Genomic DNA, 18312 nt, shown 5'->3' with positions numbered 1-18312 from the left:
CGATGCTCACCTACTAAGTACAAATATTTGTGTGGGTGGTGTATGTATGGATTTAGTAATATATACATACTAGCTGACCCAGCAAACGTTGTTTTGCAGAATATTTTATTTTTTAGTTTTAGGTATTTTTAATGCCACATTATAAAAAAAAACAAACAATTTTGTCCAAAAAATATTTTATTTTTTAGTTTGAGCAACCCTATCTATTTTTCATACCCCTAAGTAAGGGGTATGAAAAATAGATGTTGTTCTATTCTCAGACCTACCCAATATGTATACAAAATTTCATAAAAATCGGTCGAACCGTTTCGGAGGAGTACGGTAACTAACATCGTGACACGGGAATTTTATATATTAGAAAGAGAAAGAAGTATGTTTACCAGTTGCCTAGTACTCATAATACATGCTTTGTTTAATTTCGGACTAGATGGCGTTGTATGAATGATGTGGAACATTATATTAGTTCTATAACTTATTGCCTATAGACAAGTTAGATGTCGCCGATCGTTTAACTAAATAAAAATCTGTAGAATTTATCGTCTTGACAATTTAAATTCACTTCTCATCTTGACAATTTTTTTATTGTTTTCCCCTATCAATTTATTTTTTCTATTCGGGAGATCGTCCAACAATATTACATTGTGGAAGCAAGGCAGTGCACTACACCGTAGCGTATAGCTCCCACAATACAACATTCATGGATATCATGACTATCAGTAAACAATGCATTTGTGTGATCCACGAATGCTTGTCCTGAGCCTGGGTGTCTTTGTGCATGTGATTTGTATGTTTGTGGAGTCCACCGCGACACAAGGATTAAATTCCTTAGTGCCTCCTGCTGATATAATCCTGATATAAGGAGGGGGATCTGTGCCCTGAAATGCGACATTTATTGGTCAGTCTAACAGGCTGGTATTATTATTATTTAATATGAAACCTTTTTGGTCAACCTTTTCACCTGCCAAATAAAGTGCGATATCATTTGATTTATACTAAACTACCTCACCGGCACAATTAGGGGAACACAAAAAAAAGGTTGATTTTTTCTAACATTGTAGGATATTTCTATGAGTGCTTTTGGTTTAAGTGTTAATAACATCATAACGGATTGCTTTAAGTACACCCAAGTCTTATTGTAAGTGTTTTGACAAGAATTTATGGTTTTTTAAGATTTTGCTCACTTAACGTTTTTTACTCATTCTGATAAGAACTTCAGTGGATGCTGCTAAAGGGAACTGTAGGTCATTTAACTGTTTACATTTGTATAGTGCACATTGTTCCGATACAAAATGAGTGATTTACCAGCAACTTCCGCAGCCAGGGCTGTAACCATGATCGAGGAAGGGCACACCTATCGGTCAGTCAGTCGCGCATTGGGTGTATCGACATCGGTGATTTATCGCGTCGTCCGACGTTATAGGGAGACTGGATCGTACGTGCGCAGACGAGGGCAGGGCAGAAATCGGGCAACTAGCGCCTTAGATGACCGTTTCTTGGTCATGCAGACTTTACGAAATCGTCGTCAAACAGCTGTTCAGACCCGAAATCGTTTAGCAGAAGTCCGTAATGTGAATGTCAGTGAAAGGACTGTTAGAAGACGGTTAAATGAAGTTGGTTTAAACTCTTACGTGCCAGCAAAGGCTCCAAAACTCGAGGTAGCTCATCGTGTAGCAAGATTGGCATTTGCTCGAGAGCATCGAGATTGGACAAGTGAGTGGGGCCGTGTTTTGTTTAGTGACGAGAGCCGATTTTGTGTAAATTTTGTGGATGGGAGGGAAAGAATGTGGAGACATCGAGGGGAACGTTATCGCCAAGCCAATTTCACTGGAACTGTGTCGTATGGTGGAGGATCAGTGATGGTATGGGGTGGCATATGTTTGGGAGCCCGCACGGAGCTAGTGATCATCAGTAATGGATCGCTAACTGCACAGCGGTACATTACAGAAGTGTTAGAACCCCATGTCATGCCTTTTGCCCCATCTATTGGTGAAAATTTCATTTTCATGCATGATAACGCACGGCCTCACACTGCACGCATAGTGAGTGACTACCTTAATGAAGTAGGTATCACGCAGATGGGCTGGCCAGCGAGATCACCGGATATGAACCCGATAGAACATGTGTGGGACTATCTGGGAAGAAAGGTTCGACAAAGAAATCCAGCCCCTAACAATGTGGAAGAACTTAAATCGGCGTTAGTGGGAGAGTGGAATAACTTGCCCCAAGAACTGATCGACAACCTTATCCAAAGCATGGGAAATCGTATACAGGCTTTAATTCGAGCCCGTGGCGGCAATACCCGCTATTAAAATTTTCTTTTATGGGTGAACTTTAAAGTTTTTGGCAGATTTTAATCATAACGAAAAATCGTTCAATATTATTTATTTGTAATTTTGTTAAATTCTTCAAGAATAAATATTGTGTGAGTTACTAAAACATTTAGTTTTGTTAGGTTGAGTGCAACTAATAATTGTGTAACTAAAAAAAATATGTATTTCTTTCCTTTGTAAAGAAAATCGACCTTTTTTTAGTGTTCCCCTAATTGTGCCGGCGTGTATTTTAATGCCACATTAAAAAAAAACATATATATTTTTAGTGTGAGCAATCCTTATCACTTAGGGGTATGAAAAATAGATGTTAGTCGATTCTCAGACCTACTGAATACGCATATAAAATTTGGTAAAAATCGATTAAGCCGTTTCAGAGGAGTAGGGTAACTAACATCGTGACACGGGAATTTTATATATTAGAAGAAGAAGATGAAGATCAAGATGGTGCTCGAATATTTTAGATCAAATTCCAACATAAATTGGTACCAAATAGTTTCTTAGATTTTTTTCCAGACACTGAATATCCTCTTACTTAAAACTTATATCCTTGGGAGAATAATTGCAACTTATAAGTGTTTCTAGCATTGACAATTACATAACTTATTGATGGAAATACTTTAAAAGCTAGTTTTCAATAAATGACACGTGATTTTCAAGCACTTCGTGTGCACTTCAGATTTCTTATCTCAATAACTTCCCAACTGATCTTGGTGCTACTACGAGTTGTTGATCGCTATGTATTCTTGGGATGGAAATTTATCCAAGCTTAAATTGGTTCCTAGTTTAAAGAGTCTTACAAAAGTGGTATTTGAAGCACGTACAAGATATTGGACTTTCTAATTTTAAACTAAATTGTAATTAGGTCCAATTAGTCTCAGCTAATTACGTTTATTAAATAGAACAAAATAGAAGGTGAAGTGGAAGAATCCGAGATGGTTTGGGCAGTTATCATAGATTTTATCATAATAACTGCTAATTAGTGTCGAACGTTATAAACTTTAAAAAGCTGGCTTTTATTATGTTGTTTTAAGATTTTCACTGTATTATTTATTTATTTAAAATTATGACATAATGTTAACATGACTTTAAAAATCGCAAAACTGTATTAAAGTTTGTCGCGATAGTAGAATTTTAAGGTAGAATTAGGTTGTAGTCGCAACTAGAAGTTGGAAAACAAGAATACTTACTACTCAGGTAGGGACTAGATAGCATAAAAAAAAACATTGTTTTAACACCGATGTTTATGTAATTATATAAAATTGAAATAATCTTTATTTATTTAAATTGGTGTAGTTTTCCATGTTGCCACCTACTCACATGATTCTGCATACGTATTAAACATTTACTTAATATTATGCAAGAGTTACCTGCATGGAGTCACGTCTTGCTCTTCAGATAATCATGTGTCCGTCAATTCTGCAAGCTAAGAGGCTGAGAAAAGGTCTGGCGATTAAGATAAGTCATCACCGGTTTCAGTGAAAATGATTTTTTGGAAATAGTAAGGAAATTAGTGTATAACAATAAAATTGTATTTAGGTGGAAAATTGGAGTTATGGAGATTTGGTATTTTCTATTCCGAAAGGATGAAAACGGAACTAGCTTTTCAGGGTTCTGTACACAAAAGGCATTCATAGAACCCTTAAAAACGGCTGTCAGCTTGTTCCGTCAGTAATAAAACGTGTATTACTGTATGTATGTATATTATCTAACTTATTAATAATTTTATGGAATAATAGTAACTAGAATATAATAATTTATAGACTTAGTTTGTTTGGTTCAACTAATTAATCCCAAGGACTACAGATTAAAACTTACAAAAAAAATGTGCGATAGACTAATTTATCAATTGAGCAAAAAAGCGGGAAAGGGAGCTAGGCTAATATAAAAGGCATCTTCCAACTGTCAATTTAATTTAATACATGGAAGATGTGAGCGAGGGGCACTCCTTGCAGATGGTTCTCTTCTCGATGTCGTCGACGCGGGACGACAGCTCGTGGATCTGCTTCTCAATGGTCTTCACGTCGCTGCGGAACCCCGTCACCGTCGCGTCCAGCTCCGTCAAGTACTGGATCTTGCTGCACAGCTCGTCGTACTTCTGCGATATATACTCCCTGGCGTTGTGAGAATCAGTCAACTCCTTATCAATCTTATGGATCACCTCGTACTTTAACTCGTCGAATTTCGACTCGACACTTGGCCCCAGTAGGTGCGCCCCCTTTATAGCTATGTCCTCTTCTTTCATTTGTTTAGCTATTTTCGTGTGACACGCCATTTTCAATGTTTTGGTATGTATACACGGAATAATTTAATACTGTCGTAACTAAATTGCATTTTAATGATTCCTCGACGCGTGCAGATTAAATTGAACGATGCTTTTTTCTATTTTTGACAAATTGTCGTGTGTCAGATTGATTAATTTGATCGGAGTTTTTTTCGTAGTTATTGCGCAAGAAGTTTCGATCACAGTTTATAAATTAATATTAATATATTTGCCTCCTTTATGTGTTCTCCATTTATGTAAGATGATTGATTTTTGCATATTATGAAACATGAACAGGGATGAAAGTTACATACTCTCTCTTGCCGTTCCTGAATCTTCACCATTTTCTTTAGCCTTTTTTCGAGCTGGTTTTACTGGAGCAGCGTCAGGATTCGAAACCTGCGAAATTCGAGCGGCTGCTGGCGGGGCCGGCGCCGGGGCCGCAGCTGCCAGACTCTGCGTTGGGGGCGCCGGCCGCGGGAGAGATTTCTTAAAATTTACTATTACCTTCATCATCTCCATTCTTAAATTCAACTTATTTTCTCCCGAACATTCTTTTAAAGATGGCACTAGTGACCGGACAAACAGTTCGTCCTCATCGTGTCCGTATGTTTTGACACTGTGGAGTATTTCATTATTCTCCTTGAGAATCCTTAGGATTTCGTCATCATCTCTACTTGTTTGTGTAGATTCTGAATAGGATGAAGTTCGTTCGTTATCTGTTGTACAACTATCTTTAACGCTCGTCGTTTCATTGTCTGTCTGATCTGTCTCTGACCTGTACCTAGACCTAGACCGACCCAGTTCTGCTACTTTAAAGACCCTGTTATTAAAATGTTAGGAAAGATATCGTGGAGTAAATATTCTGCTATTTGTTCCTTAAATTATTAGGTTGAAGATGGTGTTTGGTGATTTTTCTTCTAAACAAATGTCTGATGGAGGACCATTTGTTGTGCCCCTCTTTACCTGTACAAAACAAATGCTTTTAAGTAAATAATATCCGCGGGTGCGGTAAAACTTTTCTGAAAGTCGTCAAATTGCCTTGTAAACAACATTAAGACGAGAGTGAAATGTCTACAGACAGCTATCGTTAAATACTTAATATAGTTTATCTTTAATCTAGGTTCTCAAAAATATCTATACCTTTTCTTTGTGGAGATTCTGTGTCAGTAAGCTAATCCACTACTATGAGTATGCTATACAGTGCCTGCTTAACTTCGTAATTAGTGATTATGAGTCAAATCTGTTATTATTAGTTGAATCTCTTTGCATTCACAGGATGATTTCATGCGATCCTTTTTAAAGGCGTACTCGAGGACAAAGGCCCAACATGCAGAGGCCTTGTTGAAACAATAAAAGTAAAACCTAATGAGCTGATGGCCCCTATTCTATTGAAGAACAGATATAACCATGTCTTGCCCCAAGGTAAGTATTGTAAACTGTGGAGATATTTTGTCTTATATTGGCACTGATCTTTCAAGACAGATGAAATTTAATTGGCCTAAGTCCTGAATCGTCGGCTTTAGGCCATTATATTTAATCATTTATAAACACAATATAGTAGAAAAAGACAACACAAAAAAATGCATAAAGGTACTGCTTGTTGTTTTTTCGAATGCACTTCCGGTATCTAATCTTTGGCAACCTTTAGCTCGGTGGTCCAGGAAGCAATCTGTTCACCTGAGTAAACATCTTGGGTCTACTAAAACCGTACTATTATAATTAAGTTATTATGACTTACCCTGTATTTTTGACAGTGAACGCAAACTGACGTGGTTGTTAGTTTTGGCAGGTATAGTCCACAGACTACGCTCTGATTTCTATCGCTCTATTGCTAGTTGTTTTTTGGATATACTGGATTTCTTTATGGTATCCTCTTTTTTTATTAATTTTGAACGTACCTATTAAGCTAATTTGTGATTCTAAACCATCCGGGGCCCTACCCAGTCTCATACTAAAACTTAGACCTGGATACCAGAATAATATTTTTGAGACGAACTTGATGTTTTTTTATGGAACAAAGGGATAAAATTAAATATAACGAATGAAAAGAATCTACAAAATCAGTTCATCAAGTCCTAAGTTCTGAGGTAAAACAAAAAGAAAATACATTCTTCTTTTCTTAATCGATAAAAAGAAAGCATGATGCTATAAAGTGACTTTGAGCATAAATTTTGCATACCGAGAATCTAATGACGCTCTTATATCTTGTAGTTATGACACGTCAAAAGTTTTTATTACAGATAGGCCGTTTTCCAGGCACTTTTAAAACGTTACAATAATAACTATAGTTGCACGGTTAAAAAGTGTCATTTTTATGGAGAAGAACCGGAAAGAAACTCCATAAGTTTCTCTTTTAAAAATAAAATACTACAGTATCAATATACAATATTATTAATATTTGTAAAAACAGCGTAAATTAGCAAAACTAGTAATATAAATTTCCAATAACTTTACATACACACTCTTGACTTTACCCTAGGCAGGCATTCCACAGCAATCAGGCACTTCTAATTATCTACCTCTTCACTACCGCATAGAGAATCATAAGTTTCATAATTGTAATTTTCCTACACCTGCCTGTTAGTATAATGAGACATAAGTAGGTCACTGGTAACCGAAACAATTTAAGTGTAGGAGAATGATAAGTGTGGAAACTTGTTGCGTAATTTATTTATGTAATAGCAAAACTTTTTATATAGATCCAATCCGGGATTGTTTAGAGACACAGGTAGCTTTATGCCGCCCTAAAATTCACCGCGCTACTTGAAGTGAAGGACGAAAAATTTATTGAAGTTATTTAAAGTCTATTAAAGATAAAGAACCAATCCTTTATGACCTACTCGCATTGAGAAATTCGCGTGACCAAATGAAATATAACGTAATCATTTATGCTGCAAATAGGATATATGTCATTTTTTAAGCTAGCTGTAGTCGGCATTTCCTTGCCCTGAGAAGAAACGTTGAAATAAACTCAGGGGTAATCGCCTCTTTTAAAGTCCATAGTTATCTAGAATCAGACTGCACGAATAGCCGAGTGGCAAACAAACTGAGCGCGACGTGTCGCGGGGTCGATCCCTGAGTAGGAGAAGTATTTTATGTGATCCACGAATACTTGTCGCGAGTCTGGGTGCCTTTGGGCCTGTTACTAAAATGTTTGTAAAATCTCGCGACACAAGGATTGAATTCCATAAAGTGGGAGACGTATCTTAAAAAAATATTTGAATGAAACCCTTTAACTGAAAAACCGTTTGAAAGGAATGTAGACCTTTTCCAGTTTCCTGTAAAAGTTTATGGCGAACACCATCACACTGAATAAAACTAAGATGACAAATTGTTTCACGTGAAGTTGTTTTTGGAAGCATCACAGTTTCATTTTATTTTTACTGTGGCCTCTTCCTTTCTCCCGCTCCATACGTGCAAGGAGACTTCTTCGCTTCTGACTCTCAGCTCCCAAAACCACCTGAAGCACAATGGGCCGACTTGGAGCATACGTGCGGAAAAGGGAGACCATTACCAATAATTAACAACTTTAAAAACAACGTTAATTTGACTAAGTTGTTATTCTGCATTCTTCCTCTCCTTCCATATTGATCTGTAACTGTTATTTTTTTGTACCATCCCTGTAACATACAGGATTGAGTGAAATGATCGAGATTGAGTATTGAGCAAGTAAACAGAAAACCCCCCGCGACACAAGGATTAAATGCCTTACAGTTTGAGTCCTATAACAGAAACTTACTATTCACCTTCAAGGAAAACTCCAGTCAGTTGTTACGTCACAGTCGTAGTGAATACTCAGTCTATCACGTGATCGCATTTCTGAAGAAAACAGGCGACACTAAGATATTTACTGAAGGGGTGCCATTTACTTACCGATCTGATAAATAGACACTTCAAGATTAGGGGCCCGTTGTGAAGATTGTAATATTAGTATTAAGAATTAAGACTAGGACTAATTAATTAATTGTTAAACACTTGTAAGTATATTGTTATTTTATTTTTGGGCCAAAACGTTTTTTTAATTTGACCAAAAAGCTTTCTAGGTAACTTATGTTAAATTTTTAGAGGTTTCATTTTTATTTGACAGGTATACGTTTTTATTTGATTCGATTGTTTAAGTAGTAGTAGTATATACGATATCGATAACGCAAAGTTTAAATCGATTTCAAAGCTATAGATTTTATCGATTTGAACATGGGCTAACATCCCATTTGATATACTGAGTGCAAATTATCGTAACTCTTGCTCAACTCACCAGGACACGTTAATTAGTCTAAAGCTTATTTTTAGCTGATAAAATTCAGAAGATTAGATACCTAATATTTTTTACTTTTATTAAAACGTCACATGCTAGAAGACTTCCAGACTCAGAACAAGCATTCGTGGATGGTTGGTTTTAATGGTCGTCTTAAACGGGGATTTAAGGAAAAATCTAAATTTAAGAGCATTCTTAACCTAAGATGCAATATGAGTTACTAATTAAAAGAGAGAGAAATTTAATATTAAAGGTATACGGAACTCATTCCCCGCGTGAGTCACTCCAATCCTATCACTATTTAGTTGGTATTGTGATATTTTATTGGTAGTTGTGTGTTCACTTTTACCGTGGAAGGTGCTATCCGCCACACCCAGTAAGTAAATAGTTTACCTCATTATAAATATTATTAGCTAATTAACCTAACTTTAGGTCTTAAATGTATGTCTTTGGAGAGTAATTGAATTGTTTTTTGAAAGCTTTTTACTACGAATGTTTTAAATTTCTGAAACTATTTAGTTTAAAAGATATAATTACCAAAGTTAAGAGTAATTTACAATATCAGAATATTAGAAGTTTTGGAAGTAAATTAAGTAGTTCATACAGTCGGATTTCTTGAAATGTATTAGTTATTATTCGTTTAATACTCCTGTGTATTTATCGGGATAGCCCGACTAGTTTCCTATTTATTTTCTTTATCTTATGTTATGACTCCCGCACTAAGGAATTTGAATCCTTGTGTCGCGGGGGTTACACAAATCTGCAAGTCACATGCACAAATACAAGCATTCCTGGATCACACAAACGCCTGTAAGCACAAACTGACTTTTTTTAAATTGAACTTTTAGTTTTTGTTAGTTAGATTTTGATGCACAAACTCACTTAGGGGAAGCATTCATATATCGTACAAACGCTTGTCCTACGCTCGGATTGAACCCGCGACAAGTCGTACTCTGTTGGTTTGGCGAAGTGACCTCAACCACTCGGCTATCGGTGTAGTCAAAAACGAACATTACTAAGGACTCCTTTTTGGTCCGAAACTGGTCGGGTAATTGGGATCTGCGGATAATTACGCTTAAATAAATAATTAGAAGCTAGCTTAGCTTTCAGATATTATCCCAATTTTTATCAGCAACAATAATTCAAGACAAAAAGCTGTGTGTACCAATCGTAGGTCATATTAAGGTAATTTTTAACGGTTTTTTAGATAGCTTTAAAATCTTTGAGATTAACATTAATTCTTTTAAGAACTAAGCCTTGTTTAATACGCCGTGTTAATCTTTAAGATTCAATATTTACAGAAAAGCAAACGTTGGCTATCTCTCATTGATTGTATCAATGAAAAACATTATTTCGATTCATCATATCGGCTAATATTTAAACTGTATCTTTGCGACGTTGCATTGCCACGTAGAACTGCCACGTGTTCAATTTTATTATAAACTATCTGTGTACCAAGTTTCGTCTAAATCCGTTCTGTGGTTTTTGCAGGAAAGAGTGACAAACATCAGACCAAATTTCGCGTTTATAATAATACTAGTAGTTACCCGCTACTTCGTCCGCGTGGTTGGAAGATATAAGTTAGGTTTTTTTTTTAATTCGGTTTAAAGAATGACATAGGCTATCTTTTAGTCGAGTTCCAAAGGGGTTCCCGTTAAACAAGTGATCTTATAGCTTTTACACACCTTTTCAATTGTCCCTCGGGAACTACTCAAGGAATCGGGATAAAAGCCAGCCTATGATCTTTCCCTGTCAAAGGCTATATGCATGCCAAATTTCATCCAAAACCGTTTAGCTGTTTTCGCATGATTAAGTAACAAACATCTACACCTTCACATATTAGTATGGATTACTTGGGATTAGGATTAATAGGACGATAACTGTATTTGCTATGAACTTCTGCAAAATAAATATTTGTAATATCTCCGTTGAATTAGTTTCACTTAAGATTACTCGTGGCTTGTACAGAGAGAAAATGGGTCAGAAAGTAACATTTAAAGTTCGTTATAAGTAAATTTCTAAGTCTAAGTAATTCTAAGTCTACTTATCACAAAAACATGACGGTAGATGAAAAAATCAAAAATAGTTCGAACCCTTGAATTACTATTCATATTGTAGTTGTATTTTAATAAAATTATAGATGACTAGCTGTTGTCCGCGACTTCATCCGTTTGGATGTCTGTTATATCTGAAAAAAAGACCTCCTTAAACGAAGCCGGATAACAAAAGTGTAATCCAATTTGTCAGCCCCCTAAATAACAAATTCGATCGAAATTCCTCAAATTGTTTAAACTTCTTCGAGCGATTTGATGGTAACGATTGTCAAAATGTCGCTAAGTTAAAGACGCAGAGGGTTGATTTCTTGACACCCATCCCTTGAGAAGGATTCCAAAGGACTAGGGCCGCCAGAGTCGCTCAGAGCATACGCGAGCTATCCCGTGACTCTGGCTAAAGCAGTAGAACCCCGGGTAGTTTTAGTCGGTGGAAGTCCGACACATCCCCACGCCGTGCCCTCGACGTGGGTTGAAGGCATTTTCACCCCGGAAAAAAGGGTAAAGAGGCTGGTTGGAATATTGACCTATACCATATAACCATTAATACTCTACCTCATAACCTTACTGATCGTGTAAATAACTGAAGGTTAGCGATGCAAATAATCTATTTGTTTACAATGTCATGTACTGTTGTCTGTTCATCCTTGTTGTGTTGGACTCAGTCCAGAATGAACAACATTGTTCAAAGGACGGGAAACAAAAGATATTTCCATTGTTCTATTCACGAATTTGTGTTAATTTTGAACCTCATTACTGCGTAACTTATTTGCCAGTAGCGCCATTTAAAACCGGACTGAGAAGATTACAAAGGGTTCTGTTTTAAGTTGATTTTATATTACTTAATGTTAATTAATTATCATATTACCAACTACATTGTATTATAGGTAAAACTAGTATTTTATGAATATGTAAGATCTGACACTTACTCGTATATAGTCGTGCCAAGCTGCATATTAACTAATAATTATTATTTACGATATTTTCCAACTGATATCTGATTTGAATAAAAATGTATTATTGTACTCGTTGTACTTCGGCATTAGTAACAGGTATATTAACTACCTATTATTAGCAGGACCTAGTATATCAAGTACGTTGTTGTAGTATAAAAAAAAATAGATTAAAAATCTCAATACTCAAGTTTTTTAATGTAAAATATTTTGTCAGTTTTTATAGCTGTACATTGCATTGTCATCGGTTTTGAAGCTACCCTGAAAATTTCAGCCTGCTAGCTTATCGGGAAGTGCCTCAAAGTTATCCAACCGGAACGACAAACAAACAAACAAACAAGAAAGTGGGTTTAGGAAAACGCGGAAAAAATGACATTTTCATCAAATCACTCTAAGAATGAATACTCCCTAACCGATTATAAAATCTCTTTTGGCTAAAGGAGTAGAAGATTTACCTTTTAAAATGCACATACGATTGCTTTATACACCAATAGCCCTGGATATGAGGAGGATGATGAAAGCGTAGGTACTAATGTATGTCCTATATTTGTTGTACTCGAACATTATCTGTAATGGACAACTGGTGCGATAGTCGGTAACGATATCACTCAGTCGTAAGCGCCGCTCCAGTGACGAACTAACACTGAAATATAATTAACACGCAACTAATTAATTTAAATTGTTATATCAAAACGTTGAGTGTAAACTTTTGAAGTATAAGGACAAATGTAAGTGCTCTATTTTTGCTTCTCTGTTGGAACGGTGTGCAGGCTTGACTAATGTGGAAGAATTTTTTTTATATATTTGTGGTAGGGGAATATATTTTTATTTAGTTCTTGATTTTTGGGTAGGCCTGTGCCTTGCAGCGGAAAATTATTAGGCTGGAGAAAATTTCGAACTGTGAAAACATTACTGCGATTATTAGGGCCTTATAAAATCAGTTCATATTTTCAAATCATTTTAACTGGAGTACCAGACATCCCTTGTGCTTTTATTATGCTCAACTTCCACATTTATCATATTACAACATTACATGTACCAAGTTTTCCCATTATCCTTATCGTGTAGGTAGTTTATTTCCTTCAATCTCTGAAATGTTTAAATAAATCAATGTGTAATACACATTTTCCATATTCATTACGAATAAACATAATTTCCAACTCTAAGGAATATGCAACTGTTTGCTAAACTTTTTAAATTAAGCCATTATTATTCAAAACGGTGATCGACGTGGAAATGACAATGTTCCGTAAACACTTTCCGTTTTGAATGAAAACATCTGTCAAATGTTTATACAAAATGGCGGATATTACACGCGATCCCTGAGGAATGAAAACAGACAGAAATTCTACACTATCTAACGATATTATGTATCTTATTCCACGTGGCAGGGAAACAAAACAAATTGCGTATTGTTTTTACGTAATATTATTTTCCTAGCTTTTCGCCCGCGGCTTCGCCCGCGTCGATGTCGGTTATATCGCGTTTCCAAGAGAACTCTTCAAAAGCCCGGGATGAAAGCTATCGTATGTTCTTTCTCAAGGTCAACTCTATCTCTGTACCAAATTTCATTAAAATCAGTTCAGTGGTTTAGACGTGAAAGCGTAACAGACAGACATACAGACAGAGTTACTTTCGCATTTATAATATTAGTAGGGATTTGTAGTCCCAAAATGTGGTAGTTGTGCGGTGATGTTTGAGATCAATCAAGAATGATCTACTTTTGCGCAACGCAATGTACTAGTAGGGAAAAGTTGGTCCTATCATACCATTTTTGATAGTCATACCATGAGGATCGTCCTTTGTCTCTAACATCCACTTTGCTATGGACAAAAAGTATTTCTTCTTCTTCCTTTTCCTCCTCATCCACAAATAGATATTAAGAACGAAATCAATGCTATAAAGCCTGTGATATAGTTGTTATTTATCATAGAGGTGTAATAAGCTCGGATTATCCTTAGATAATCGCTAGTTAATCAGAATTCTATTCCAATTAAATGTGATTGAATTTTCTAATAGAAAAATGCGAAAAGGCAGTAAAATGGAATAATTTCCAAAGTGGCAAAGTGGTACACAAATACTAGATAGGAAATAGTCTTAAGTATACACTGCGGGAACTTCTAGATACGAATCTAATCTGATAATAATCAATATTCAATGAAAAAATAGGTCCCAATTATATAACTTAAGAGATAAAAACTGCAAAAAAACATAACTTGGTTGACGTCCATACGTCCACACATCTTATCAAGTTTTAATTACGCGTTTTTAATTAATCAATGTTCTATCGCCCTTGATTTTTCGTAAACAATTGATTGGACTTTTATATATTAATATTTTATAACTAGCAGTTGCCCGCGACGTCGTCCGCGTGGTTAGAAGATATAAGTTATGACACCTTGGGTAACAATATCGCAATTTTCTTAAGTAACCCTAATATTTTTTAAATATATTATAGCCTATGGTCAGCGGGGATAATGTAGCTTCTCAACGATGAAATAATTTTTCAAATCGGACCAGTAGTTTCGAAGCCTATTCGTGACAAACAAACAAACAAATCTTTCCTTTTTATAATGTTAGTATAGATAAATCATATCTTGTTTATACATGTAAGTGCTATATATTTTTGCAATTTTTGTCATGAGGATTTCAAATTCGTCGAAATCTAGTGTTCAGTGCAGTAGTGGTAATCTCGTAGACAGGCATGATATAAGATCCGCTTATGACCTTGCTCATGAGTTTCCATTAAAACGTGATTCTTGATTATAAATAGTTTATAAAAGCGAGTTATTCATTTATTAAAATGATTTTATTCATAAATCTGTGCATAGGTGTGCTGTGGGCAGACTTTAATATAAGATACTGAATTAGTATACCAGTGTAGTATAGTATGTAAGGTGTTTATTTAATTTATATAGTAATCAAAGCCCCAACTGGCAAAATGTAGGAAACAATCGTCTCTTCTTTTATTTCGTTTTGTCATGGGCTTGTTGAGGGTTCGTTTAAAATGGGCAATTTTATGCAAAGAGGTAAATAATAGGGTAAAGTTTATAAGCTTGTGACGTCGGAGATAGCCTTAAAAAAATATCCAATAGAAAATCGTGATAGTAAGTCCAGTCTAAGGCTATACATTTAATGTCCGAGAAAATATGAAAAGAAGTGCAAGGCGCGGTCCAGCTAAGACAGTATAAGGTTGTGCAAAATGTATGTAACAAATCTATCAAAAAAAATGATCGTGGATCTATGTTTAAGTTTAATTACTTTGTACTGTTAAGTTATTGTTATTAAAACCTCAGATAAACTAAAAGAGTTTCTAACACTTTTCGGAAGAAGAATTAAACGTTTTCGAAACCGGACTTCTTGCTTTTGATCACACGATGTAGATATAAAAATATCATGAAGAAAATCTCTGGTATTTTAACATGTCAACAGGATATAAACAAAACTGGGGTTATGGAGAAATTCTTAGTATTTCTGTTTTGTGTTGTCGTCGTTATATTTCTAGTTAACGTCGCGTTTGTTATTTGGACATGGAAAAACGAAACAGGTATGAACGTCTTGCTTCCATATGTATACAAAGTAAGAGAGGAGCTCGTGGCTAAGCTATAACCGCATAAGTGAACCGATCACAGGTTAAGCTATGCTTGACGCGGTTGGTCCGTAGATGGGTGACCATCTTTGTCGTAACGAATTCCTCCGTGTTTCGGAAGGCACGTTAAATTGTGGGTCCCGGCTGTTATTCCTACATCTTTGACAGTCGTTACAGGTAGTCAGAAGCTTGAAAAAGTCTGACGACCAGTCTATTCAAGGGGTATCGTGTTGCCCAGGTAACTGGGTTGAGGAGGTCAGAGGTCAGATATAGGGGTAAGCTTCCAGTCTAACCAGACGCAACTGAGTACCAGTGTTTTACATGCAGCATCTGCCTATGTGACCTCTTCAACCCAGTTACATGGGCAGGATACCTCTTCATAAGACTAGTTGTAACACTTTCTAGCTCTGTGGGGCAGATCCTCACTTCAGACAGGAGAAAATGAATGAAAAATTCGCCCCATTGTTTCTCATAAAATATAGTTTAGGTAAAGCATAAAAGACACAATCCACCCAGATTGTGTGAAAAGTGTTATGAAAAGAAAGGGACTTAGTGATAGCGGTGACCAGTGTCATGACAGAATGGAAGAAAAAACCAGTCAGTTGCACTGACCCTAAATAAAACGGAATAGTGGAAAATAATAATAGTGTGGATAAATAGTGGTTTCTTAGGTTTACGCGAATGTTAGACATTGAAATGAAACAATGGTATCATGGTATCATGGTCACGGGCAGACTGATGATGACCATGATACCTGCTAAGGTTTCGAAACGTCGGGAACTAAAATCTAAAATTAAACCGCGATAAAATCCGTAAAAGTAGTTTCATTTCAGTGTGGGTAAATTTAGTAACCAAAAATTAGGCTACTTATTTCACAATAACCGACTCCTAGCCACAAAAGCTTGTCCTATATGCATGCAATAAATGATCAAGTCAATTATACTTTTACATAAATTCCTGTTCTACCCACGACTCACATTCATTCTGCACTTAACAGCATAGTTCAAATATGTTCATATAATTGCATTATTATGTTCAATAATAAGTAATATGTAAACAAATATGCATAGCTAACAGGAAACCATTACGATACGTTATTCTATGACAACTGTCTGTTTGTATTTGTCATCATAGCTATTGAGTAAATAATCGGCGAACGCTGAAATGATGTATATCTGTCTCTATGTTTTTCTTTGTTGTGACAGAGACAGAATAAGTTTGACGTTTCAGTAGAAATATGGTGATTTTTCTTGTAAATACTAGTTGCGCCATTCGGTTTTGTTCGCTCTGTTTCTGTTTTTCCGGAATACGGTGATAAAATAAAGCCTATTTTATGTTTGTTTACTGCTTACAAAGCTTTCTAAAGGTGACAGTAAAATTACAATCGGCTTAGTGGTTCAGGCGTGAAAGCGTAACCAACAAAAAAACTCGCTTTCGTATTTGGAGTATTGATACCCCAGTGGTACAATCGTTATACTGCCAAGATAAAGGTCGTAGGAGGAATCCATGCAGCGATGTCCTTTCATGAAAGTGTGACTTAGTCTCATCATTATGTTTTCCGATTACGTCGAAGAAAAACATCGTTAGGAAACCTGAGAATAGTTCAAGGATGTGTTTAAGGCACGTCAGAGGCCCACAGGCGGTGTACAACCATACGATAAGAGAAAGATTTATAGTATAGAAAGTTAAGATTATCATATTAATCCGGTTTCGTGTTATTAGGTAGTATACCGTAGTATATTATCTAACTTCAGAAACCAATGCAACAACGATATCAAAAAAATGCTTGCAAGTAGAAAAAAATAATTAAAACTTATCAGTAGCGCCCCAAAATATAAGATTATCGAAAGCTAATCTTTGGCTACAATAATTATCAATTTTACAATAGTTTGAGTCACGTGATCAAATAGAACGACATGTCATTTCCATACAATTTTGCGTATTGTATTGAAGTTAACGATTGTAGATATGACGGTTCGCTAGAGGGTGGCTAAACTTTGTTACTTTCTACTTCTCTATACCTAATACTATTTGATTTTTATACAGTTTTATGGTAATCATGATAGATATTAATAAAAATTGTATTTTTGTTAGTCCGTATTGAAGGCACTCACTAGAATTCCCACTTTGATTATACTTATCGCAATCAAGTTTCTGAGACTGCCTTTCGTTTTTTTGGCAGTGATCATCTTTTTACCCGGGGAAATCATGGATTACCCTCTCCCTTGGGAGTTGGAGGAAATCTATGTCCGGTAAAACCTCCGGAGGGCTTCTCCCATTTTACCTGAGATCTTAAAGAACGCCCTGCGAACTACCCTCATTTTAGCCATGGCCTATAGCTGAACTTTACTTAGCAATATATTTTTTCTTTTACATGTAAATCAATGTGTTTTCCTACTCCACCCTTTAGTTCGTTATGCTTTATTTCATTGCGGTTTCCAAGAAAACTAAAATTTTCTAACTAAAAGCCATTGCCAAAATCGTTTACTTCAATATTTAACACTCGAATTTATGGACATGACAGGTGTAAGTCACGTGACTTATCGAAAATAAATGTCATTTTGTTACATTTTAACATTATTAATTGACGATTGTAGAGTAACTCTTGGCTAGAGGGTTGGAAGAATAGAGTTTAAGTCCTCGGTCATACTGGTTATCATTACAGATCAGAGGAGATGGTTTACATGGAGTTAAAATGATATGCTTTGATTTGCTTGCCCTAATAAAAATGTATCAATATTATGAACTAATAAGCTCCACATATTGTAATTGTTCGTAAATTCTTTAATCTGTTGCTAGCTTATTATCTGTTAAAGTGATTGAATCGAAGTTAATCCCCCGTGTAGAAAGATAAAGCGTGATTAACAAATA

The 18312-nt window shown here is 35.7% G+C and overlaps 2 protein-coding genes across 2 annotated transcripts in view; one reads left to right on the top strand and one right to left on the bottom strand.

Moving 5' to 3' along the window:
• Positions 1–4223: 4223 nt before the first annotated feature.
• On the bottom strand, positions 4224–6365 carry LOC113495439. Its single transcript, XM_026874157.1, has 2 exons — positions 6332–6365; positions 4224–5556 (listed from the first exon to the last, which is right to left on the bottom strand). The coding sequence occupies exon 2, from the start codon at positions 4600–4602 to the stop codon at positions 4243–4245; it is 360 nt and encodes a 119-aa protein (XP_026729958.1). The 5' UTR covers positions 4603–5556; positions 6332–6365; the 3' UTR covers positions 4224–4242.
• Positions 6366–12446: 6081 nt separating this feature from the next.
• The window catches only part of LOC113495432 (facilitated trehalose transporter Tret1-like), a 35728-nt gene continuing 29862 nt past the window's right edge, over positions 12447–18312 (top strand). The window contains exon 1 of the mRNA XM_026874150.1: positions 12447–12580. The gene's annotated coding sequence lies outside the window, so the exon portion shown is untranslated. The remainder of the gene's footprint in view (positions 12581–18312) is intronic.

The sequence above is a fragment of the Trichoplusia ni genome, chromosome 6 (assembly GCF_003590095.1).
Source record: "Trichoplusia ni isolate ovarian cell line Hi5 chromosome 6, tn1, whole genome shotgun sequence".
Classification (NCBI taxonomy): domain Eukaryota; kingdom Metazoa; phylum Arthropoda; class Insecta; order Lepidoptera; family Noctuidae; genus Trichoplusia; species Trichoplusia ni.
The sequence above is the reverse complement of the archived record's forward strand: the minus strand, read 5'-3'. Positions and strand labels throughout refer to the sequence as shown.